This window comes from Giraffa tippelskirchi, chromosome 10 (genome assembly GCF_054371585.1).
Source record: "Giraffa tippelskirchi isolate mGirTip1 chromosome 10, T2T-mGirTip1v1.2.pri, whole genome shotgun sequence".
Lineage (NCBI taxonomy): Eukaryota > Metazoa > Chordata > Mammalia > Artiodactyla > Giraffidae > Giraffa > Giraffa tippelskirchi.
The window spans coordinates 157,173,808-157,200,143 of NC_137284.1; the positions used below are offsets into that span (position 1 = coordinate 157,173,808).

Genomic DNA, 26,336 nt, shown 5'->3' on the forward strand with positions numbered 1-26,336 from the left:
ATATTTTGTTTTCCCCTTTGTTTCAACATATACTACTGGAGCATATGTTAATTTTAGAGGCAGCTCTTCACAAATTGTCAAGTTAAAACCTAAGTCTAACGTTGGCCCATCTTTACTTTCCTTCAGACGAATGCAAGCTGTTTAGATTGATGTAATTTCCATTACCTACCTTACATGTACTAGGCTTACAGGCGACGGGGTAACTAGAATGTTTACATTGCTTTTTCCTCCCATAAATCAGACATTGTTTTACACTATCAATATTTCTTTAGATTTACTCAAGGACTTACTATTTTCTCTACTATTACTTCTTACATTTCAGACTTTGGATTGTTCCTCCATGAAGTTCATCTTTTAGAAGTTCCTTTAGTGAGGCAATTTTTATGGTAAATTCTTAGTTTTTGTTCATCTGAAAATGTTTGTTTCATCCTCATTCTTACATAATCCACACAGAAGAGTAGTCTGCATCAAAGTTTTCTGGAATGACATTAATGATTCAGCATTTGAGAACTGAAAGCTGAAAGGAAGTGGTAAGGTGAACAGTATATAAATTTTTGTATAGCATTTATCAGATGAATGTCTGAAAGATCTTTCAAACATTTTGAAAACTAGATTCTCACAGTGATCTTCCTCTTCACCTATATGGACTATTTTACGACCCCCCTTCTCCTTCAAACAAGGAAATGGAATAAATACCCTAAGTCCTGTACTCCCTCACCCCTGTTACTCTCCTGCTTCTACCCAGCATCACGTTATCTGCCATGTGGGACTTGGGACGTGGTGCTTCCTTTGCTTTAGAGTTGATTTTTTTTTTTAAAACAAGTATTCATTTTTCTACAGTATTCAAGAAATCCCACCGGTATAATTTTTAGTTTAAAAGAATTTTTTATTAACCAGGATTCTTAATTCCTTCCAACTTGTCAGATAACAAATCTTTTTAAGATAACTAAGTCTGTGGTCTGACACATTAATATATAATTGATAATTTAAGTTAATAATAAAAGTTCATTATTTTTTAATCATGTTCCTGAAGAATAAGTTATAAATCTGTGAATAACAGTCCATGAAATTACCACTTCATTTATACAGAAGAGAAATGGAAACTCCTATCACAGTCAAGGCCAGAGTCCTGCTAAGAGTTGCTAAGTTTTTCACAGACATGTCTAACACACATCCAGAGCTTGATAACGAAAGTAACAGAATTTTCACATCTCAACAGCTAAAAGAAGTCCTCTCAAGTAGAGCAAGAGACTGTCACTCTTACTGATCACACACTTTTATGGGGAGGAAAAATAAGCATATTCCCCCCACATACAAATATTTATAGATTACTTATGTGTAACATGTATTGAAGTAATAAAATACAAAAGAATATAAAATGAAAAAGGATGAACTGTGGATAAAATACGGTAATATTTTAAAGTATATTAATAGCAAGATAACATTTATTGAGAGCACACAGGTAAGTGGGTGTGAATGACAGTAATGTGATCCAATGTAATTAAACTTGATTAACAGTATTAGAATGCCATCATTTTAAATTCCATCATGTGGCTGAAGAGCAAATACCGTGCCTAGAAGGGCTGTTAGCCTGACGACTTTTTATTGCCTGCCGACAGTTTGCTTCCCCCTCAACTCACAACAAAAGCAGTTCCTAGACAAGGATTTGGTTCTTCAGGGAGACAGTCCCATGAGGCACATGAGAGTGGTGAAGTGAGAGGGAAGGATGGGAGGCGAGAAACGGGGATAATGGAGAGATGGTTCCTCCAGGGGCCACCCCGAGAAACACCTCGGTTCTCACTGAGGGGTGAGGAAGAGGGAGTTTCTGATCTACCAAACGCTGACCCTCACTGGTTAAGGACTGCCCTGCTTGGTCCACATGCAGCCCAGCAGGCTCTGCGTCCACAAGACACCTTCAGAAGTCGCTGGGTTTGGGGAACTGTAGGTTCCCCAAAGCTGGAGGAGCTGCAGGTACAGACAGCTTATGCTACATCTGCTATGCCTGCATTATGAAAATGATTTTTTAAGCCCTTACAAAGAAGCTTTGCTGGATAAGAGAACATACAGTTAATTTTAACTAAACAGGTTACATTTAAATGAACACACCCTTGAGAACACCTGTGTCCGTTGTTCTTTCCACTTTTCCTACAGGATACCTCAAAAATACAAGCGACATAAGACAATCTGATATATGGGTTGAAGGAGTGATAGGGTCAATCTGAGTATCAACTATTGACATGACTTAATCCTTTCTTAGATTAGAATATATGAATCAAAGTTCTAAATTTTTCTTGCTCCTTCACTGCAGGCTACCTCGTGTGTCCCCAGAGGCACATGCACCCCTTTCTGGCCATGACTGGAACATGGTATGTAAAGACTTGTGCAGCTCTCAGCTGGCAACATTTCGATTCATTTCAGGGTATGTCTGACCTATTCTCAATGGGTAAGAAAACATAAGTAACATGCAGTTATGTTACAGTTTCAGCATTTGCCTATTACTTCACAGACAAAAGCAGGAGGACAAAGAGGTGACAGGACCAGACGGCTGGATGCCATCAGGGACTCGACGGACACAAGTTTGAGCAAACTCCGGGAGACGGTGAAGGACAGGGAAGCCTGGCGTGCTGCCGTCCATGGGGCCACAAAGAGTTCAACATGACTGAGAGACTGAACAACAACAAACAACAACAAATTACTTAACAAGAAAGATGAAAATTTCAACCTTCACAGAATTCTGAATGGGTACCTCATTTCCCCGTGATTTAACAGTTATACAGAAACCCAACCAAACGCAGCTGCGTCCTGGGATTCGCTATGACAGATTAGAATGCTCAGGCTTTCCGTAGTCTCGGGTGTGAATAGCAGGTAGGGTAGGCTCCTTGCTTTCATCGCTTTACAGAAATAACAGCTCCATAGACACATTTTCCAAGTTCACAGCTTCTTAAAAGGAGTTACATATGAAAAAACAGAAAGGCGTTTCAACTTTCCTGAACAAGTAATGTGACACAGAGCTCCAGAAATGTGACACAAAGTTAGAAAACTCCATTTTATTTGGACTGAAATGTGTATCTTATTTAGTTTTAAAACAACTTAATATAGTTTAACTATTATTATCATTCTGAATAATCTTCAATACCTAGGAACAGAACAGTCTAAGGTTCCAGTTTAAGAAATCCATTCTGTGTAGAAACATGGTTATGTTAGATTCCCTTAGAGTTTAAAATTTTAGAATCAAATCATTTTAGCCTATTAAACACTTTTTAAAACTTGCATAAATCTGACAAAAGACTGTTTTATGATACACATCAACAAAACTCAACACCACTCTCACCAATAGTAAACGAATGTTTTTTTAAATTGTTACTTTTTAAATGACGTGAAACTAAAGAAAACTGGTTGCCGGCTTTGGAATCATTTTGTTTGGAGAAAAGTATTCTATGCTTCACCACCTGCTGCCACGCCTTACAGAGATAGGGTCTATAGTCTACATCCACGTCACTCAGGTGATTAAAGGCACAGGAGGGCCCTTCCGCCAGGTTTGAGGCTTTCTGCATTATACTTTGTGTTGTTGCAAAGAGAACCAACCGATACTCGTTTACAAGCTTCTCTAAGAGTTGAGAACACTTCTTTAGAGTAGACTCCTGTAAGTTAACACTTTCTCCTCCGTTGACGCGGTCTATCCAATAAAAAGCTGACAGGCTATCCAAAATCAAAAGGCAGACAGAGGGATGACTACAGAGCATGGTTTCTAGCGAGCACAGGGTGAGGAGTAACTGGGTGCTACTACTGCAGTACACCAAAAACAATCGCCCAAGGCAGTGTTTTATTATTTCTTCAGAGCTCTGGGATAGTCTATGCTCAAGGACTGTAACAAGCCGGAGCATATCAAAGTGGTAATCTGTATCAATAAACACAACTTCTACTTCCAGTCCACCTTCCGATTTTGGAAGTATACACCGTGCTGTTAAATGATAAAGCATTTCTGTTTTTCCTGTTCCTTCTGGACCATGAAATTCAAGAATATCACCTGTGTGAAATTTAAAAATGTCAGTCAAAATGCAGCAGCACAATAATGACAGGCTACAAAATGAAGTCTGCAAAAATGTTTATCAAGACATTTATGGAAATTTTTCTCTTTTGAAAGAAAGTCTAAACCCATTTGCCAAAAGGAATTCATATATGCAAATACAAATAAAGAAATTAAATGTAAATCATTACATTTCACCTCTGAAAAAGTGTTGGCTGTTAATTAGCACCAAGAAAATTTGACAAACACAGTGAGATGGTTGAAATGGGCCTATGGGCATCTCGTGGGGGTGGCCATCTCCTCATACATTCACAAGTGCTCCTACAGCACTGCAAATAAAGTGCCTTAGACCAAGCATCTTTTCAAAAGATCCTGACTACTGGTGCACAACATTTCTGGTCATTAATTACCCAATATCCAGTTTCTCCTTTTTAAGTGTAAAACCCCACTTTGTGGGGAAAAGCAATGTGCCCAGATTAAAAGTGATTTCCCCAGTCTTCCTTGCAAAGAGAGGCCACAGGTGTCACAGTTGTAGCCACAGGTGGACGTCTGCTGGGGTTTCCCAGTTGCTCTGTCCTGACACGGACGCCACTTCTGCGCTGTTGCTCCCTTCTCAGAGGAGACAGCTGTCTGGAAACAGCAAGGACAACAGGTACACACTGCAGGGTGGCCCCCAAGGGGATGGAGCGGAAGACTGGAGGTGCCCAGGACATGGATGACAATACAGAACCCTGCACACCAGCCACGCACAGCCTGCCTCCACACCAACATGAGGAACGTAAGTCATGGGGCTGGACTTCTGTTACATACAGCTGAAACAGTCCCTAACAAGGGCTTCCCAAAGTGGCTGGCATTCTGGGTGGGATGGCTCTTGACTGTGCAGTTTGACACACACAGGTAGTCAGGCCCACAGCCCTCAGGCCCTGAGTGCCGATTGCATCCCCAGGGGAAAACGCCCTGCACGTTTCCACACAGCCTTCAGTTACTCTGTGCTGTATGAATACCGCTCGACACTGTTGCGTTGAAATGACACCTGCATTGTGAGTTATTTTCCAAGCATTATAAGTCAGGGTCAACTACTCTGAAGACTCAAATCTCTTTCTCTGCAGGTTCGAGTAACTCGTTTATTGAGGACAGGACAAATACAACACCTGGGGAAACTGTCCTGCCGCCAGACTTTTTCAAAATCCACTCAAAATGGGGGCTTTCCAGCTCTTGTTTATTTGTCATTCACTTTACGGCTGAACTGTATTAACTGGAAACACCATGTTAAAAAGGCAGGCTCTTAGGCTCTGAACCAACTACAAGCTCTGTCTGAGAGTCCAGTTACTTTATTTCCTGTTATTACTAACAAACCATTGTATGTTGGAACACTCACAAATAATCCGTAAGAAATCTAGCAATCTGCCACCATACCATATTTAAGTAGTATAAAACTTCAGCCAATTTTCACTATAATCTTATATACAATTTGCAATTCAAATTTTTAATTAAAAAGATTTCCCCCGCCCCCATTCCCAAGATTTCAGCCTCAGGGAGTAAAATTATCTTCACGTTAACAATTGTTCATGGATGCTCTTATAGTGACTAAAATTATACTCAGTTACATTCAACCCAGTTCAGGTCACTCCCTCCTACCATACAGCTAAGGAAGAACTAAGTGCAAATATTCCACATGCCCTCAAGTAAAACTCTTTCATCGCCCTATATTATAGAAAGAGGATAAACTACATCACTAGATGAAGGAACATTAACATTGAGCCAATATTAATGGTAGGGGAGGAAAGCTGAAAACACAGCCTAGCAAGGTTAATGGGAAAGCAGCGGTGAGGATGCAGCGGGCCACGCAGAGGCGCGGTGGGGAGACAAACAAGCAGACCACACACGTGCAGCTCTTCCTAAAAGCTGGCCCACGAGGCTGAGGAGCAGCCATCAACGCTTCCACAGGGCTTTCCAACGGAAAAAGGGAATCCTAATAACAACACTCAGAGGTAGGAAAAGCAAACTTTATCATCAGTCATCATTACATTTACATGCTATGTCATTTCTGACGATTTACTTGATAGATTTCTTGTTCACTACTTTAAGGTGGGGACTTGAATACTCTATCCTTAGTGCAAAGTACAGTATCTTTTGAATGCATTTCATTGGCTTCTTTTCTTCTTAAGAACATCTTGAAAGAAATCTAAAAAATGAAAATGTAAGTTCTCATTCCATGCAGAAAGTCAGTTTTGGAACACGGCATTTTGAAAGGGAGCAGCTGTGGTAGGGAGGCGCAGGTGGGGTGCGGCTTTGGTTAGCAGAGCGGGCAGGTGTGAAGGCCACTGACCAAGGCGGGGAATGAGGGGCCAACACCAGAGATAAGCCAGGACAGGAACCAATGGTGCAGAGCTGGTTCAGCCCCCGCCAGCTGCCCCTGGGCCCAAGTGTGCTGACGCTTCATTTCTCTCAAGTCTTCGGCCTCCTTCACCTACTCAGAAGGTGAGGGGAAACCTAGCGTAGTGACTTATAAGTTCTCAAAGACAGGCTTGGAAGTACCATGAAAAGAAAAAAAACAAAACAGAGTAGGGATTTTTAATCCACATATCACGTAAATATTCTAACAAGAATTTAGCTTTCAAAATGGTATGTTAAGATGTATCTCTAGGTGTCACAAATAAATATATCCTACGGCAACTAGGATTCAAGAGTCATGACAGTAATAAGAGGTTGAACAGAGCAATTCAAGAATAAGCTACACAGAAACAGAGAACAGAAAACTCTTGAGGGGGGTGAGAGTGAACCTAAAACTTAGACAGAGGGCCAAAACTCAATTCTCAGGGTACGTCCACAGTTAGAGGAGTCAGCATGAAGGCAGTTAAGACAGAAATTTAATAGAAATAGTACTAAATAATAGTAAATGCAGCAGAAAAGTTCTAAAAATTAAAAAATGGCAGGGGAGAGGTAAGGAACAGATCACTGAACTGCCCTGGATAGTAACCTGACAGCAGTAAATGTACAGTCTGCAAAAGTGCCCTTAACATAAACCTCATTTCATGAACAAACTTTATAAACCAAGATACTCAGTCTGAAACAGCACCACAGGGAGCAGTCAGTGTCTTTAGGTAAGAGCAAGGATGGAAATCAGACTGGAGGGAGGAAGGCATACATGAGGAACCAGAAAAATAACAATGGTTTAGGCTGATTTAAAGAGTAAAAATTCAACAGCAATTTCATGTCGCTGGAGAGTCAAATGAAGATGAGGTAAGAGAAATGTAACATATTCTGAAGCAAAAGAGGAGGGACTCCGCAGGGAGCTAGAAACCTATGATATTGGTGAGAAGGTAACTGTGAGACCTCTCTGGATATTTTCTTGAGTTCTCAGAACAGAGGGAAAATGAAAACTTTGCTAAGTATTTTCTTGGATAGAGGGGTGGTGCTCATAAACATTTTTTCAGTGTAATTCAAAAGAGTAAGGCCATGAGAGCACGCTCCTACAAGATCTAACGAGGCTTTCCAAACCCATGCATTAACTGAGGAACAGCTGGTGTGGTGTGAATGTGGATTCTTCAGAGCCCTGGCTCAGCATGAATTGAACTGAGGCAAAGTTTAAGGCTGTCTAAGAGACTATTAGTTAGGTAGAAGCACTATTCCCCTTTTACAGATTAGTAGCAAAGTGGGGGAAAAAAGGGCATGTCTAACAATCGGGTAAGTAAAATCTGCCAACTTGGAAGTTAAAGATGAATATTATCATCAACTTCTTGAACTAGATTCTCTAGAATATGTTTAATGATGAACTGAAATAAATTTCATTGATTTTTATAAACATTTACTACCTAATCATAAGATCAAAAATAATATTCAAACATAATGTTCTATAGGGAGACATGGTCCTTTTAACTGCATCTGAAACACTATCTCATAAGTTTCTGTGAGCTGTTAAGAGAAATCTTGCCCTAGTCCAGTCAAAGTACTGAGTATGACAAGTGGTAGTTAAAAAAAAACACCAAACCCAAAACCAAAAAATAAAAATCACCTCTACAGTTTGACAGTTGACAAGTTAAACTAAATCAAAAATCTGGATGGTTTGGCCTTGATAGTTACTATCACAAATAGAATGCCGTAAGGGGTTTGGGTAACAGATTGTCAGAGTGAGTTTACGAATCTAAAGAGCCTTCAAAATAAGGAAAAGAAAGAAAAGCCAAAAAATACATCCTCTAGGTACCAACTTACTTCCTTGGTGGCTCAGACAGTAAAGAATCTACCTGCAATGCAGGAGACCTGGGTTTGATTTCTGGGTTGGGAAGATCCCATGGAGGAGGGCATGGCAACCCACTCCAGTGTTCTCGCCTGGAGACTTCCATGGGCAGAGGAGCCTGACCGGCTACAGTCCATGGGGTCTCAAAGACTCGGACACGACTGAGTGACTAAGCACTTTCTTTCCTACCGACCTACTGATCATATAACAAATATGCTGAATTTGCAGAGCAATCACTCTAGTACTGAAAAAATAATGAGTTTGCATATGGTACTGAATAACTACTATCCAAAAAAAACCATTAAAAATGTTTCACAACAGCACTGGAGATGCGTGTAACCCCTCCATCTCTTACTGCTTCAAAATGAACTTCCCTGTAACACTTTTTGTTCAAGTGCTGTTGTTGATAAATAATCCTTATAATCCTAGTCTTATGTCTGCTGTTGCTTCAATGAGGATTCATCTAACCAGCTATTTTTTTCATCTAACCAGTTTTATAGCTCTAAGATCTATCATAATTTTAAGTAAATTTTTTTGTTAGTGACTGAACATAATGGTGTTTTTAAAGTTTCTATAAACATAACATTCAAATGTATAAGCTGTGCTTCAAATCCATGTTTTAATGTCAGTTCCATAAGGTTCAACGTAATAATATCCTTTCTGATACAATAAAAAGATAGTTGAATCTTTTGTCTAATATGTTTGATCAAAATTTGTCATTTATTATTGACAGCTTAGAATTTTTTTGACTAGCACATATGCTCTATAGGAAATACTAAAAGGAGTCCTTCAGGATGCATGAAAGGATAGCAGTAGGCAGTAACTTAATTCCAAATGAGCAAATAAAGAACACAGGTAAATATAAGAGTTACGTGTGTTTTATACTTGTAATTATTTTTTCATCTGATTTAAGAAACAACTGCATTAAGTAATTTTAATGATTTTAACTAACAAAATTTTAAGCGTGAAGGACATATATATAAATATATATATATAAATACATAATTTATAACAGCAAGAGGAAGGGGACAGGAATGAAGTTATATGACAGCAAAGATTTTTTTAAAAAATATAGAAATTAAGATGGTATGTAATGCAAACTAGACTGTTATAAATTAAGATGTTAATTGTAATCCTCAGGGCGATCACAAGGTAACTCAAAAAAAGGTAAAAATAATGACAAGGAATTAAAATGATACATTAGAAAAATCTATTTAAGACAAAGTGAAAGTGTTAGTCGCTCAGTTGGGTCCAGCTCCTTTTTATTTTTTTTGTGTCCGCTCTTTGCAACCCCATGGATGGTAGCCCACCAGGCTCCTCTGAACATGGAATTCACCAGACAAGAATACTGGAGTGGGTTGCCATTCCCTTCTCCAAGGGATCTTCCAGACCCAGGGATCGAACCCAGGTCTCCTGCACTGCAGGCAGATTCTTTACAATGTGAGCCACCAGTGAAGCCCATTTAAGACAAAAGAAGACAGTAAATGGTGAATAGAGGAACAAAAAAGACATAAGACACGTATAAAACAGATAGCAGAATGGCAGCCATAAACCCTATCTTAACTAATAATAATAAATGGATTCAACAGTCCAAACACAACGCAGAGACTGACAAAATAGAATAAAAAAACATGATCCAACTATAGGTTGTCTACAATGGGCATACTTTACATCCCAAGTCACAAGGTTGATAGTAAAGGACAGAAGAAGGAATACTATGCAAACGTAACCAAAGAGACCAGAAGTGGATAGCCTATTATCAGACAAAATATATGTTAAGACAAAAAACTGTTAATAGAGACAAAGGACATTTTTTTTATTGTGGTAAAAGACATAAAATTTACCATCTAACCATGCAGTTCAGTAGTGTTAAGTACATTCACACTGCTGCGAAGCCGATCTCCAGAGCTTTACCATCTCACAAAACTGAAAATCTGTACCCATTAAACAACAATTCTCTCTTCTCTCCCCAACCCCTGGAAACCACCATTCCACTTTCTGTTTCTATGGATCTGACTATTTTAGATACCTCATATAATACAGGGGAATCAGAAAGTATTTTTCTTTCTGTGACTGGCTTATTTCACTAAGCATGTCCTCAAGATTCATCCATGTTGTAGCATGTGTCAGAATTTCCTTCCTTTTGAAGGCTGAACAGTATTCCATTCTATGCAGGGACCACATTTTTTTCTATCCATTCATCTGTCGATGAGCACTTGGGTTGCTTTCATCTTTGAGCAATTACTGTGAATAGTGCTGCTATGAACACAAGTATGCAAATAAATATCTATTCGATACTCTGCTTTCGATTCTTTTTGACTAAATGCCCAGAAGTACAATGGTAGTTCTATTTTTGACTTTTTGAGGAACCTTCAGGCTGTTTTCCATAATGGCTGCTCCATTTTATGATCTCATCAACAGTGCACAATGGTACAAATCTGCTCACCGCCTCACCGACACTTGTGAGTTTGTTTTGATAGTAGCCATCTTAAAGGGTGTGAGATGACAAAGAGGAACATTTATAATGATAAATAAGTCAACTCACTGATAAGCTATAATAATGATAATAAGCATGCATGTGCCCAACACTACATGAAACCCACAAAAACTGACAGACCTAAAGGGAGAAACAGACAATTCACCAATAGTTGGAGACTAAAAGACTAAAATATCCAAATTTCAATAATGGACAGAACAACTAGACAGAAGATCAGCAAGGAAAAGAATACTTGGGCAACACTACAAGCCAATTAGAACTAAGAGACATCAATAAAACACTTGGCCCAACTACGGCAGAATACACACTCGTCTCAGGCACACATGGGACATTCTCCAGGATGGACCATATGTTTGGCCAGAAAACACATCTCAATAAATTTAAACAGACTGAAATCACAGAAGTATGTTCTCTGATCAGAAAATAATGAAAACAGAAATTAGTTACAATAATATCAAAAGCCCTAAATCTTTTTGACCTTGGATTAGGCAATGGCTTCTTAGCTTTGATACTAAAGAGCAAAAAAAAATTGGATAAATTGGTGGACTTCATCAAAATTAGTAACTTTGTGCCTCAATGGAGAAAAGAAACTACAACATAGGAGAAAATATCTGCAAATCACATATTTAATAAAGGCTTGTAGCTAGAATATATAAAGGACTCTTACATCTCAATAATAAAGTGAAGTGAGTGAAGTCGCTCAGTCGTGTCCGACTCTTTGCGACCCCGTGGACTGTAGCCTACCAGGCTCCTCTCTCCATGGGATTCTCTAGGCAAGAATACTGGAATGTGTTGTCATTTCCTTCTCGAGGGGATCTTCCCAACCCAGGGATTGAACCCAGGTTTCCTGCATTGCAGGCAGACGCTTTAACCTCTGAGCCACCAGGGAAGCCCAATAATAAAAAGACAACCCAATTTTATAAATAGGCAAAAGATCTGATATTTCCCCAAATTACACACACAAATTGCCAAAAAGCACATGCAGAGATGCTTAACACCATTAGCCATTAGGGAAATGTAAATCAAAACCACAATGAGGTATCACTTCATTCTCACTAGGAAGGCTATCATCAAAAAGACAGACAATAACTGTTTGCAGGATCTGGGGAAACTGGAACCAGTACACACTTCACAGACTGCGGCAGTGTGTGTGGTAAAGTGCGGGTTTCCCAGCAGGTGCTTTAGACAACAGCCTGGCAATTTTGCCAAAGGTTAAACACAGAGCTACCACACAACCCAGCAGCTCCTCTCGTAGGTATTACCCAAGAAAACTGAAAATGTTTCTCCAGAGAAAAACTTGTACACAAGATGATCATAGCAGCGTTATTCTTAACAACCAAAAAGTAAAAACCACCCAAATGGCCATCACTGATGAATGGATACAACAGAATATTAGTCAATAAAAAGGAACAAACTACTTGATGCGTGCTACAGTATAATAAATCTTGAAGATATGAAGCAAAGTAGACGTCAGTGACAAAAGACCACATACTAGATGGTTCCAATGACATGAAATGTCCAGAAAAGGCACATCATTGAAGCAGAAAGATTAATAGGTGCCTAGAGCTAAGGGATGTGAGAGGAATTGAGGAGTGACTACAAAGAGGCATGGGTTTCTTTTGAGGGTGAAGAAAATGTTCTAGAATTGACCGTGCCAACAGATGCATAGGTGCAAACTGCACACTTACCTGGGTGAATTATATCTCTTCAAAGCTATTATACTGGAAAAGACAAAAAAACCCACACATCTAAGCACAACACCTTCTTTTCTAAGTTTTCCCTAGTGGATAAGTATTAATAGAACAAGTGGGTATCATTTTCCCTATTGTAAAAATATTCACGGAACTACCAAGTACCTAAGGACTTTCCTGTGATCCTCAAACTTGTAAAGGACAAAAAATACGTAACAAACTCCCACAAATATTGTGCTGGGATAAAAGAGGTTGTTTACACTGAAGACTTACTGAAGGTAAACCAGGCTCCATCTCATCTGGCAGACAACAAAGGCTAAAAAGTATGCCATCATCTCTGTCTCAGTTTTTAATTTCACGTTTAATCTATGTAGGCTCTTGCTAAACTTGTGTGTATGTATATATGAATGTGTGTGTGTGTATTAGTTGCTCAGTCGTATCCAACTCTTTGCAACTCCACGGTCTGTAGCTCGCCAGGCTCCTCTGTCTATGGAATTCTCCCAGACAAGAATACTGGAGTGGATTGCTTTTCCTTTCTCCAGGGGAATCTTACCAACCCAGGGGTTGAACCTGGGTCTCCCACACTGCAGGCAGATTCTTTACCATCTGAGCCACCAGGGAAACCAATATATGAGTATCTGTGGGGGAAAAACTTATTTTCTAAAACTTAATTTATGACACTGTATTTTGGCTTGAGACTGTGTTTTTACCATGCACAGGTGACTCTTCATCAGCAAACAGATGTGGTTCTATTTCTTTCAAGGAACTTCTACCTTCCAGTCGGGCAAGGAGCTTGCAAAAGGGAGGAAGAAAAGAGAGAGAAGGAAAACTCATTATGTAAAAATATAAAATCAAACATACACACACACACATATAATCCTACAGATCAACATTTATATAATTTATTAAAAGTCTGTAAGAGACTTTTCAGCATTTTGAGGATTTGGAGGAAATTATGAAATAGAAAATATAATTTAGAAGAAAAGTTGTGTTCATTTACCCAGAATATACTTTATTTTTTATGTACCAAGTACTGTTGGTATAAAATGAGTCCCTGCCTTCAAAGAAGTTGATAGCATAGTTTGGGACACAGAATCAAACTAATTGCAAAGTATTTACCTTCCTTACTTGCTAAAATTATCTTTCTCACTATGCCTACCACACTTGTCATACAGGTATCAGCTTTCCTCTGTCCTTATATTGCTAGCTCCTTATCTGGTGGAGGGGATGGGAAGGGAAGGGACAATAGAGAAAAACCTTCCCTGAGAAGCTCCAAATACTTGAATCTGTGAACAGGGCACATAGGCAGGCATACCTGGTAGATGCAACATCAGCCAAGATGAAAAGGTTATAAACAGCTGTGTGTAGGTAAACTGTAAGGAGACCTGAAATGCTAGCGCTTGTGCCACAAAACAGGCAGGACATAATGAAGTCCTAAAGAACAGAAGTCAGATCGCAAAACATCTTGGATGTCACCTTTAAGAGTTTGCTCTCTGGCTTGTAGATTAGAGCAAGGGCTTTTCAGAAGCAATGAATAGACTTCCCTGGTTGTCCAGTGGTTAAGAATCCGCCTGCCAATGCAGGAGACATGGGTTCGATCTCAGGTCCGGGAAGATCCCACATGCCATGGAGCAACTAAGCCCACAGTTACTGAGCCTGCTTGCCTTAAAGCCTGTGCTCTGCAATGAGAGAAAGCCCATGCACTGCAACAAAGACCCAGCACAGCCAAAAATAAATCATAAGTTTAATAAAAAAAGAAGCATTTACAACACTTAAGAGTAGACAGCTGGGACTTTAGAACCTGACCCACTAGATCTCTGGGCTTGAGGTTTCTCATTGGTAAAGGGAAGAAAACAAACAGCATTTCCTTCACAAGATTGCTAAGGATTCAATGTGTTCCAAGAGTACTTGATGCCTAGAGTAGTGGGGTGAGGGATTTGGGGCAGCTCAACCTCAGTTATCGGTGGGCTGACTATGTCTACATGACAAAGCCCCATAAAGACTCTGGACACCAAAGCTCAGGTGAGCTTCCTTGGCTGGCACACTGTCCTTGCTGTTGCTGGGGAAAGCTAGCACTGTCCACACTCCACCAGGACAGGACAACTGGAAGCTCCCTGTTTGGAATTCTGGGTTTTGTCCCACTGTATCTCCTCTCTGGGCTGATTTCAAGGTTTCCTTTTGCTGCAGTAAACTGTTAAGTGTGACTAAGCTTTCAGTGCATTCTGTAAGTCCTTCCAGAAAATCACTAAACCTGAAGGTAGCCTTGGGAACCCCCAAACATGCAATTAATGTCTGAATGAGTGAGGGGGTGAGGACCTGGAACTCTGCAGATGCTGTCTTGGGGACTTCCCTCAACTTCACACACAAAGAAAGCACGTCTACTGCAAACCGAAACGCGGTGGAAAAGCACCTGTGTGACTATCTGACATGGATACTTATTCATAAAACACTTTTATTTGAAGAATGACTGACATAAAATTATGATTACACAAACTTCGGTATCTGGCAGGCATTTTATTGAAAATGAAGAAAGTGAGCCTATCACTTTAAGGAAAAGTAACTGACAGTATTTGTTGCCAATGATAAAATGTGAATTTTGGAAAACTTTAATCTACTACTGTCAGCTTGACAGCATCCCAATATTTAAGGTACTGGTGAAATCACTGGTGATTTTAACAAATGTGATTTTGGGGGGCTAATTATTTAACAAATGTGTAAATACTCGGAAGATCTACATAACTCAGTGAACCATCATTTCCAAATGACCAATCACTGGGTAAAATTCACTCCCAGATAGTTTAAAGTTACAATAAATCAATGGGTTATAACATATGAAAAGTTTACTGACATAATTTCATATTCTACAATGCAATTAACTTCACTACTTGTCAAGTTTTGATATACTATCAAGGAAGAATACCCACAATTTTCTGAAAATACTCCTCCCTTTTCCAACTGTGTAAGAGCCGAGATGATCTTCCAAACTTTAACCAGAACAACATATAGTAATAGATTAGATACAGAAGGAGAGATGAGAACCCAGTTAACTTCACTCCTCATTACATTTTTTGTTTAGGAAAACATAGCTATTTTTCATAATAATACTTACACAAATAGGCAATATTAACAATGTATAAAAATCATCTGATGGGATGAAATACCTTCCAAACCCAAGTAGAAAATACCCTAAAAATTTGGCATAAAACTGACCATTACATAAATTTAACTGAATGATGTCCAGATTTGAGGAGTTGAAAGAAGCAAGGTGTAATCAACCTAGAGCTTCAGAAGGGCAAAAAGTAAGTTAAGCCAGGGTACAAGGAATCCAAGTAAGTTCTGCTTGACAGGATAGTCTAATCCCTTTAGGGAAGATGAACACATCTGGCAAACAGAGCTTGGTGATGGCAGCTATTAAGATAATTAAACTATTTCTCTTGATTCGATAAGTAATCTTTCTGAGCCCAAATTTCCTAAGACTACATGGAGGACACAACAATCTTAATCTACTTGGCATTTGTGCTAAAACTGTAAATTAAGTTTTGGGATTTGGTTTGTAAATCAGTTATCTGCCAGGTTTTATTATCATAACAATACCTATCTAAAAACAGCTACTATTTGTACTTGCTGTGGTATCAGTGGTACATAACATATATACATTATCTCTTTTAATTGTTACATTAACTCTATTTGTTATCATTCTGTTTTTCAGATGAGAAAATGAGTCAGGATTTCACCGAGATCTCTGGCTCCCAAAGCCTGGAGTTCTTCCCCTGTACTACAAAGCCTCAAAGTCTGTACCACTGAGTCGGACAAAAATCTGAGTACAGGGACAACAGTTTTTGGACTTCCTCAGCTGAAGATCAAACCAATCTGAGGTCCCGTCTAAACAAATACACCCTAACATCACAAGGATCCCCAAATGTTTTCTTTCAACAGCAGAATAAACACTGGAGAAACACTGCAAAGGGGGTAATACTTAATTATACAAATATTCATTGGTAAATATTCCAGGAACCGAATAAGTTGCTGGGCATACATAGATACCACAGACACAGTTCCTATCCTCAAAGAACTGAAGGGGCAAAGTCAAAGGTTAAAGAATTCAAGAAGTATTGTAGGTGCTGTAACACAAATGACATGGGGCTCTGTGAAGGCACTGAAAAGGGACCGTAGATTCTAATCTGTGAGAGGCTCCTTTAATTTTCAAAGAGATTCAGCATATAGTTCTTTTAGGCACATACAAAATGTTCACTGATCAAGAAATGTCCTTTCCCTATACTCTCAAATGCTCTAAGGCCCAGACTATTGAATGACTAAAAACTCTATACATTCTTGAGGGCCACCTCCTTCCAGGAAGCTATTCCTATACTTCAGAACACATTACCAGTCTCCCTCATTTGGATTTAAGAGCTTAAAGGAGAGGGATTGGCTCACCAATTCCAAAATGCTTTACATCTGGCACAAACTTAGTAGCTGCTTGTTAAGATGAAGATAAACAGGGCACAGGTAGGTAGAACTTGGCAAAGGCTGGAGTAAAAGGATCCTTAAACTATACAAATTTTCATATGTTTGGACAATCTATGCAAAGTTTTACCAAAGTCCATGAGTATTCTTAGTTATCGTTAAAGTTACTAATAGTCATTAACAGGAGTCTATTTTATAGGCGATCATATACCTTCAATGCTTATTAAGTAGAATACATCAAGATGTAAAGATGTATTAAAGCATCATTTTTATGGAAAGGCTTACACTAGAGCAGGAAGGGGAGTTTAAAGATCAAATTACCAGAAATGGATGATATTAAGGCAAACATGCATATGTAATTGTCATTTGGATAAAGGCTCATTTCCCCTGACCTTTTGTGATGAAATCTGTTTGCAGATGGATCCAGCAGCAAGGTTTCAAACCAGTTAAGTGTGAAAGTCCACCTACACTCTAAACCAAATATTCACACCCCTGCCCTATAATAGGCTTGGACTTTCATCTACAAACTGAATACAATTCTTAGTAGTTTTACTGCATATACAATATACAGAGGAAATTCACTCCAGGCAAATATGCGTAACTATAACATTGAGAGGGTTTCCCAGGTGTCGCAGCGATAAAGCATTCATCAGTCAATGCAGGGGACGCAGGTTTGATCCCTGGGTCAGAGAGATCCCCTGGAGAAGAAATGACAACCCAGTCCAGTATTCTTGCCTGGGAAATCCCATGGACTGGTGGGCATGTGGTCGCAAAAAGCCAGACAGACATGACTTAGTGACTAAACAGCACATAACATCAAGAGGCAAGCTGGAAAATGTAGGAAGGCAAGGAAACAGCATCTATGTTAACATGTATGTGATCAATGCAAAATTTGGCCCTTATCATGGTAGTCCCTTAAATCAGAGGACTAATTCTTTTTCACTTATGAAATCAGGCTCTTCTGCTACTTAGAAAATTCCACTGCCCTTCAGGGCAGAGTACTAGGCCTGGCTCTTCAATAAAGCTTTTGTCTAAATTACATGGAAAAGACAACTGTTACTCAGACACTAAATAGTACAATTCCATTGTTTCTAGTGTATTCCCTGAAGAGCTGCTGCCTCTGACTAATATGTTTTAAAAAGCAATTATCCTATAAGAAAAATATATAAAAAGTCAAGCAAAAGTTACTATATGTACCTAGGCAGCATTAATTTCTAGTAGAACAAGGACTAAATTTTAAATGTATGACATTTCACAAATTAGTAATTTCATTAAATGCACAGTTAAGATTTCACTAGGAAGTTATATCAGACTGTGCCTCAAAATTTCACTTAGAAAAATCAACTATACGCAAGACCTCAAAGAGACAATAAAGCATAGACTCAAAACCACAGAAGGTTAACACCGTAGGTAGGAACACTCCCTCCCCAGGCCTCCTGCGCCCGTTTGTGAGGGACTCTGCTGGAGAAACATTTGAGGTGTATTCTCCTATCCTCTTCTTCTCTCTTCCCCAGGGAAGGAGAGGTTTTTCTAATGGGTTATTTTAGACACACACTGATCAGCCTGTTCCCAGGACCTGACAGCTTGTCTGCAGGAAGTGCACCTTCTGTCTCTCTAGTCTAGGAGGGGTGCTTAGAAATGAGCATTTGGCAACATTAAGTTTGATGGTAACCTTGAGAAAAGCACTCTTAGTGGAAGATGGAGACAGAAGCCAGATGTTGTTGTTTAGTAGCTAAGCCATGTCAGGCTCTTTTGCAACCCTGTGGACTGCAGCCCATCAGGCACCTCTGTCCATGGGATTTCCCAGGCAAGAATACTGGGGTGGGGTTGCCATTTCCTTCTCTAGGGGATCTTCCTAACCCAGGGACCGAACCTGTGTCTCCAGCATCGCAGAAGGATTCTTTACTGAGTTACTGGGGGAGACCTACTGAGCACCTAACAGTGGGCTAAATATTATTCTAAACACTGAGACTTAAAGGAGTAAACCCAACAGAGAACATCTGCAATCATGATTCTTAAATGGCAGAGGTGGGAAGAAAACACAGAAACAATGTAAGATGTGAGATGTGGTAAGTGTTCAGAGGAAGAAACAGGGTAAATGGAATAAAGATTAATAGTAGGAAGGGCACTTCCTCGGTGGCTCAGTGGCTAGGAATCTGCTTGCCAACGCAGGGGACGTGGGTTCAACCCTTGGCCTGAGAAGATCCCACATGCTGCGGGACAACTAAGCATGTGCACCACAACTACTGCGCCTGTGCTCTAGAGCCGGTGAGCTGCAACTGCTGAGGCCGGCAGACTCTAGGGCCCACATTCTGCAACAGGAGAAACCACCGCAGCGACCGACAGACAGCAGCCCCCACTCGCCCCAACTAGAGAAAGCCTGCACAATGCCACGAAGACCCAGTGTAGCCATAAACAAAAATCTTAAAAAACAGGAGAAAGGACCTTCTCGTACAAGTTGGCTTGTGAACAGAAATGATGCGAGTGTGCAAGTGAACCGTGTCACTTTCTGAGGGAGCAGAATCTAGGCAGAGTCAACAGGAACTGCAAAGGCTCTGAGGCTCAGGCAGATCTGGTACATTCAAAGAAGAGCAAGAACAGTGTGTCTGAAGAAGACTGAGGGAGGGTGGGAGAGATCACAAAGGCAGGAGAGGAGAGCTGAGGTTATGGGTGGGGCTGAAGGATGAATCACACAGTTTGCAAACCATGTAAGAAACAGGATTCCAGGTTCTACTATAAATGATACAGGAACCTCTGGAAAGCTCTGGGCAGTAGAGTCTGCTTATGTTTTGAATGGAGCACCATGGATACGACGTGGAAAATACATTAGAGGAAGTGTGAACAGGGTGAAGCAGAGACCAGGTACGAGGTTACTGCAGTCAAGCAGGTGATGGTTCCTAGAAGAGGAATGGATGCGGGAAACGTAGTGAAATGTGGTCAAATCCATGATGACATACTGAAGGTACAGAAGACAGAACGCACTAATGAACGTGGGCTGACATGAGTGGAAAAAGTGGATTCAAGAATGACTTCAAGTTTTTGGCTTGAGCAAAAGGTAGAAAAAAATTCACCATTTAACAAGATAGGGAAGGTGTAGGAAGGAGCAGGCTGGGGCTGGGTGTACACATGTGGTGGTACATCAAGGCTTCAGTTTGGGGCATATAAACATTCTTCTCCTATTTTCTCTGGATCCAGGAGTCAATCATGATGAACATGTTAAGTGTAGGAGGCCTATTAGACATCCATGTGGGTATCAAGAAGGTACTAGAACATATGTGGCTGGAATTCAGGCATAAGGTTGGATTTGATAACAGATATTTTGCAGAGACAAAGTGAACTAGCTAGGAAAGCACAGGTGGATTAGGAGTCCACTTGAAGTTGATGGTTATAAATTTAAAATGAAATCAGTCAGCCTAGTTGTGATTTTCTTTAGCAATATCCAGCTGAGTGGTCATGTATGGATGTGAGAGTTGGACTATAAAGAAAGCTGAGTGCTGAAGAATTGATGCTTTTGAACTACGGTGCTGGAGAAGACTCTTGAGAGTCCCTTGGACTGAAAGGAGATCCAACTAGTCCATCCTAAAGTAGATCAGTCCTGGGTGTTCATTGGAAGCACTGATGTTAAAACTCCAATACTTTGGCCACCTGATGCGAAGAGCTGACTCATTGGAAAAGACCCTGATGCTGGGAAAGATTGAAGGCAGGAGGAGAAGGGAACGACAGAGGATGAGATGGCTGGATGGCGTCACCGACTCGAGGGACATGAGTTTGGGTGGACTCAGGGAGTTGGTGATGGACAGGGAGGCCTGGCGTGCTGCCGTTCGTGGGGTCGCAGAGAGCCAGACACGACTGAGCGACTGAACTGACTGACTGATCCAGCTGAGTGGGTAGACAGTAGACAGTAGGAAGTAGACAGCTGGGTTTAACCATGATCAGGAAAGTAGTTCAGTTCAGTCGTGTCCAACTCTTTGTGACCCCATGAACCGCAGCATGCCAGGCTTCCCTGTCCATCACCAACTCCTTGAGTCCACCCCAACTCATGTCCATCGAGTCGGGGATGCCATCCAACCATTTCATCCTCTGTCGGCCCCTTCTCCTCTTGCCTTCAATCTTTCCTAGCATCAGGGTCTTTTCCAATCAATCAGCCCTTCGCATCAGGTGGCCAAAGTATTGGAGTTTCAGCTTCAACATCAGTCCTTCCAATGAATATTCAGGACTGATTTCCCTTAGGATGGACTGGTTGGATCTTCTTGCAGTCCAAGGGACTCTCAAGAGTCCTTCTCCAACACCACAGTTCAAAAGCATCAATTCTTAGGCACTCAGCTTTCTTTATTGTCCAACTCCCACATCCATACATGACCACTGGAAAAACCATAGCCTTGACTAGACGGACCTTTGTTGGCAAAGTAATGTCTCTGCCTTTGTAGGTTAGGATGTAAAAAGACAAGGAAGTTGCAAGTACTCACAATGGAGTAATGGTAATGATGGAACACTGATTCTGTTCTGGGTAAGAAGGGAAGCAAAGAGAGAAGGGGACAGATGTTGTTCTATCACCGCAAGACCAAATATTATTATTTAATAAATACTACTTGTCTTATGTAATATTTGCCTCTTGCGGCTCCACTCGGGTCCACACCCTAGGCTTCAAAGCACACCGCAGTGGCCCTCCTACATGTCACAGCATGGGGAGGGGAGATGTTGTTTGGCACACCAGCCCTCTTGTGCCTCTCCGACTGCCAGCAACAGCCAGGTATGGGCCTGACACTCCAGCGCCATCCATTTTCAGAGCTAGTTGATTCAGCAGGTGAGCTGAACCTTTTCTAAGAAAAGAAAACCAGGGGATTTCCAGGTGGACCAATGGTTACGATTCTGCACTGTCACTGCCAAGGGGACAGGTCAATCCCTGGTTACAGAACTAGGATCCCGTGTGATGCACAGTGCAGCCAAAAACAAAGAAAACCAGGCATTACTATTAATAAATACTTATCAAGTGTGTACTGTGCAGGGAATACTGTGCTTAATGAAAGGATATGTAGAAGTATAAGGACTCACCTTCTAGAAGGACAGCTGACAGGGAACTGAGAAATCATCATCACCCTCACTTTACAAAGCTAGAAGCCAAGGTTTAATACATGTGCTCAGTAGTGCCCCACTCTTTACAGCCCCATGGACTGTAGCCTGCCAGGCTCCTCTGTCCATGGAATTTTCCAGGCAAGAATACTGGAGTGAGTTGCCATTTCCTCCTCCAGGCGATCTTCCTGATCCAGGGATTGAACCCCCATTCTTAGGTATCCTGAGTTGGTAGGCAGATTCTTTATCACTAGCGCCACCTGGGAAGCCCCAAGGTTTAATAACTTATACAAAATCTCTCAGCTTGCTCCTGGCAGAGCCAAGACTAGAATCATGATCCAGCACTCTCCATCTCAGCCTCCAAAGCAATGACAGTAGGAAATTTCTGGCAGGGAATTCCCTAGTGGTCTAGTGGTTCGTGTTCTTCACTTTCACTGTGGTGGCCTGGGTTCAATACCTGGTTGGAAAACCATCCCACGTGCTGAGCAGAGCAGCCAAAATACCCGAGAAAAAAAAAAAAAGGAGAATTTCTGGGAACCTTCACAAAAATCTACCTTGTATGCATGCTAAGTTGCTTCAGTCATGTTCAACTTTTTGCGACCCTATGGACTGTAGCCCTACAGACCCCTCTGTCCATGGGAATCTCCAGGCAAGGATACTGGAGTAGGTTGCCATTTCCTCCTCCAGGGGATCTTCCTCACCCAGGGAGCAAACCCTCATTGGCAGGCGGGTTCTTTACCACTAGCACCACGCTTGGGACATGATAATTGGGGTGGAGAGGTTTCCGACTTTTCACTTCGTACTACTGGAATTTTCTGCCATACGCGTGTACTCCTTTAATAATAAATACAATAGAAACTATCATAATAAAGTTAAAGAGAAGAATGAGTATGTTGTGCATGTCAACCAAAACTGGACAGCAAATTTTTTTATCCACTGGTTACTTTTACACTTAACGCATACTGGCATTTTTGAGAAAACTCAAAGTACATCAATACTTAACAACTATGTGCAAATGCAGCCACTTGGTGGGTGATACTAAAATATTGCCAAAAATCTTTCCTAATATTCAGAGGAATATAAAAGTAAAAATACCATTGCTACTGTTTAAAAGTAACATAAAAAACAGATTATCTACTGTAAATTGCATTCCAAGGTGTGTCTTCTTTAAATCAAGGGCTCACTATGTAAGTTTTCCACTTGATCTCTTGCCTACCAGAAATTGCATCCCTGGAATCTGCTTTAAAGAAAAAAAAAAATCCTCTTTGCAACTTTTGGTTTTTTTTAGAAGATCTTGTATAAAATGTCTTTTGCCTCCTAGTCACAAGACGTGGGAAAAGTTAGCTATTTTATAATGTTGCTCTTCTTGTGAATTAAAAATTTAAAGTAGCTTATTTCAGTTTCTTGGGATAGTCTGTGACCTCAGATATCTTCCTCAACACAATGACTCCAAGTAGAAGTTCAGGTAGCAGACTAACATACAAAGAGAATCCAAATAAATTAAACAATGGCCATAGGGTGCCCAGCACTTAAGAGAAAAGACACTTGTTTAGTTGGTTTTGTTGACAAAAAGGAAAAAGAATAAAGAAGCATCCCTCCCCACTCCCGCCCGCCCTGTACTCCAAAGTAATTCTAGTAAGGCAATCTTGCTGAGGATCGCCAGACAGCTGCGGCAGGCAGACGATATGATGCTGAATTTTTTGTTCAGTGATTCAACTGTACTGGGTTCTCAGTTTTTAGATGCTAGCCTTGTTCTGACTGCAGAAGTCATCTGAGTTTAACCTGGGATTCAAATTATTTCAATCAGTAAGCTTGTAACTGTAGCAGTTCTTACAGGGAGCAGTGCCTCTACTCTAAAGGAGCAAGGGTTGGCAAACTATGGCCAGCAGGCCAAATCTTGATGTTCAAAAAACAAAAGGTTGGGACTTCTCTGGTTGCTTAGTGATAATCTGCCTGCTAATGCAAGAGACGTGGGTTCCATCCCTAGTCCAGCAAGACCCCACAGGCCGTGGAGCAACTAAGCCTGAGTGCCACAACTATCAAGCCTGTGCTCTAGAGCCTGGGGACCACAACTACAAAGCCCACTTGCCAAAGCTACCTAAGCCTGCTGTGTTGTAAAGGCCCTGCTCCCGCCAAGAGAAGCCTCCGCACCACAACTAGAGAGTAGCCCCCACTTGCCACAACTACAGAAAGCTGGTACAGCAATGAAGACCTGGCACCAAAAATAAGATTCCCCAAAAGAACAAAAGGTTTATTGGAACAGAGCCACACTCATTTGTTTACACGTCTCTGGCTGCCTTCACATTAAACAGCAGAGTTCAGCAGTCCTGACAGACCAAACGGAATGGCCTGACAGAGAGAACGGCCGCAAAGCCTAAATACAGACTATCTGGGCCTCCGCAAAAAGCTTGCTCATCAGTTTAGGGCTCGGCTACCCCTCCTCCCTCCTCTGTATAAAAGATCCCCCATAACCTGCCACTGCCTTCTTCTCAGGGCTGACTTTCCAACACTGTGTCCCCACTAGCTTTGTTTGGATTCACCTACAAAGAACTACTTGCACTTCCCCTAAATCAGTGAGCATAAACGTGAAAGTCGCTCGGGCTATACAGTCCATGGAATTCTCTAGACCACAATACTGGAGTGGGTAGCCTTTCCCTTCTCCAGGGGATCTTCCCAACCCAGGGATCGAACCCAGGTCTCCCGCATTGCGGGCAGATTCTTTGCCAGCCGAGCCACCAGGGAAGCCCAAGAAGACTCGAGTGGGTAGCCTATCCCTTCTCCAGGGGATCTTCCCGACCCAGGAATCGAACCCGGGGTCTGCTGCATTGCAGGCGGATTCTTTACCAACTGAGCCAACAGGGAAGCCCAAAGGCAAAACCCACATACTTCCAACTCCCTGCCTCGAATGTCACTCCTTCCTTGCCAAGTCACCTTCAAAAGGTCCCTGAAACTTCAGCTGTCGCCTCCTCCTCCCAGTTAAGTCTTCCAGGTTGCCCAAGGTCCTGTAATTTGCGGTCGGCCTCCCTTCTCAGTTCTGCAATAGCAGAAGCTGTTTTCTGCTTCTGACTCTGGTTCTTTCACCCGCCGCTGACACATACTAAGGGCCTGGTCCTTGCTGGTTCAATTCCTGAATAAATCCTTGCAGGCCTCACACTGCTTGTGTGGCCCTGGATACTTAGGCTGGAAATACGTATTTTAATAGCGAGGGCAGGACGCCATAAGCGAAGACGTACAAAACAGAAGGCGAGGGTGGTGCCACCTACTCAGACACCCCTGTTCTAGAAAAGTCGATGAACGCTCAGCCGGGCGACACCCTGCTTTTCCTAGCCTCTCCTGCACACCGCGTCTGACTGCCGTGCATGGGTAACAGGTTTGGCCCACGGCGCTAGAAACTAAAGAGCTCCCATTTTACACCCACCCGTGTGCGCAGTGACCCTCCGAGGGCCCCAGGTCTCTGGGGGGCGCAGGTTTGGGGGCCGGGGCTCCAGGGTCGCTGGCGTCCGGGCCCCGCGCGCCTCCTCCTTCTCCTGAGGGCCTGGGCCTCCCGCGCCCACCGGCCTCCCGAGCCCGCCCACGGCCTCACCCCGGCGCCTCTCACCTCCGTCCCAGATTCAGCTCTATGGAAGTCACTACACATCTTCCCGGAGGCTCGGCGCACCGGCCACTCAATCTTCCCGCCTGCAGCGCCATTTACCGCCCGGCGTCTTCCCCTCAGCCAGTCAGAGACGCTGACCCTTTGACCCCAGCGTGAGCATGCGCATTGCGCCCGGCCTCGGCCGGTGAGCCGGCGGGCATGCGCAGTAGGACGTTCGAGCGTGCCGGCTCACTGACGTCAGACCCCCGTCTCCTAGGAGACTGGGAGACCGCTTGGGGGTTTATTTTCTTCTCTCGTAAACTTCAATATGCTTTTGTTAAGTAAAACTAGCAGCGTGTGTGTGTGGCTCATGGTTGATTCTGAAAAAAAGTACATTAAATTTAAACGAATTTTTAAAAATATATCAAGCCGACAGATTTATCGAGTTCATTTTGGAGGCAGAAGAATTCTATTACTTAGTTGTTATCAAGTGTCTATCCGTTAAGATGAATATTCAATGAGGAGAGGATAGAAAAATAGATGGATATTGAGTATTTGCTATTCGCCAGACCTTGTGCGGAGTCCTGGGAACAGAACAAAGAATAAGATACATGTCTGAATGGGGTTATTCTTGGACTTCCCTTGTGGCTCAGCTGGTAAAGAATACGCCTGCAATGCAGGAGACCCCGGTTTGATTCCTGGGTCAGGAAGATCCCCTGGAGAAGGGATAGATTACCCACTCCAGTATTCTTGGGATTCTCTGGTGGCTCAGACGG

General features: G+C 41.7%; 1 protein-coding gene across 1 annotated transcript; it reads right to left on the minus strand.

Annotated features, from left to right (window-relative positions):
- Positions 1-865: 865 nt before the first annotated feature.
- Positions 866-25,707, minus strand: XRCC2 (X-ray repair cross complementing 2). The gene is made up of 3 exons (XM_081533546.1): positions 25,585-25,707; positions 13,163-13,244; positions 866-4,027 (listed from the first exon to the last, which is right to left on the minus strand). The coding sequence occupies exons 1-3, from the start codon at positions 25,621-25,623 to the stop codon at positions 3,306-3,308; spliced, it is 843 nt and encodes a 280-aa protein (XP_081389672.1). The 5' UTR covers positions 25,624-25,707; the 3' UTR covers positions 866-3,305.
- Positions 25,708-26,336: the final 629 nt, after the last annotated feature.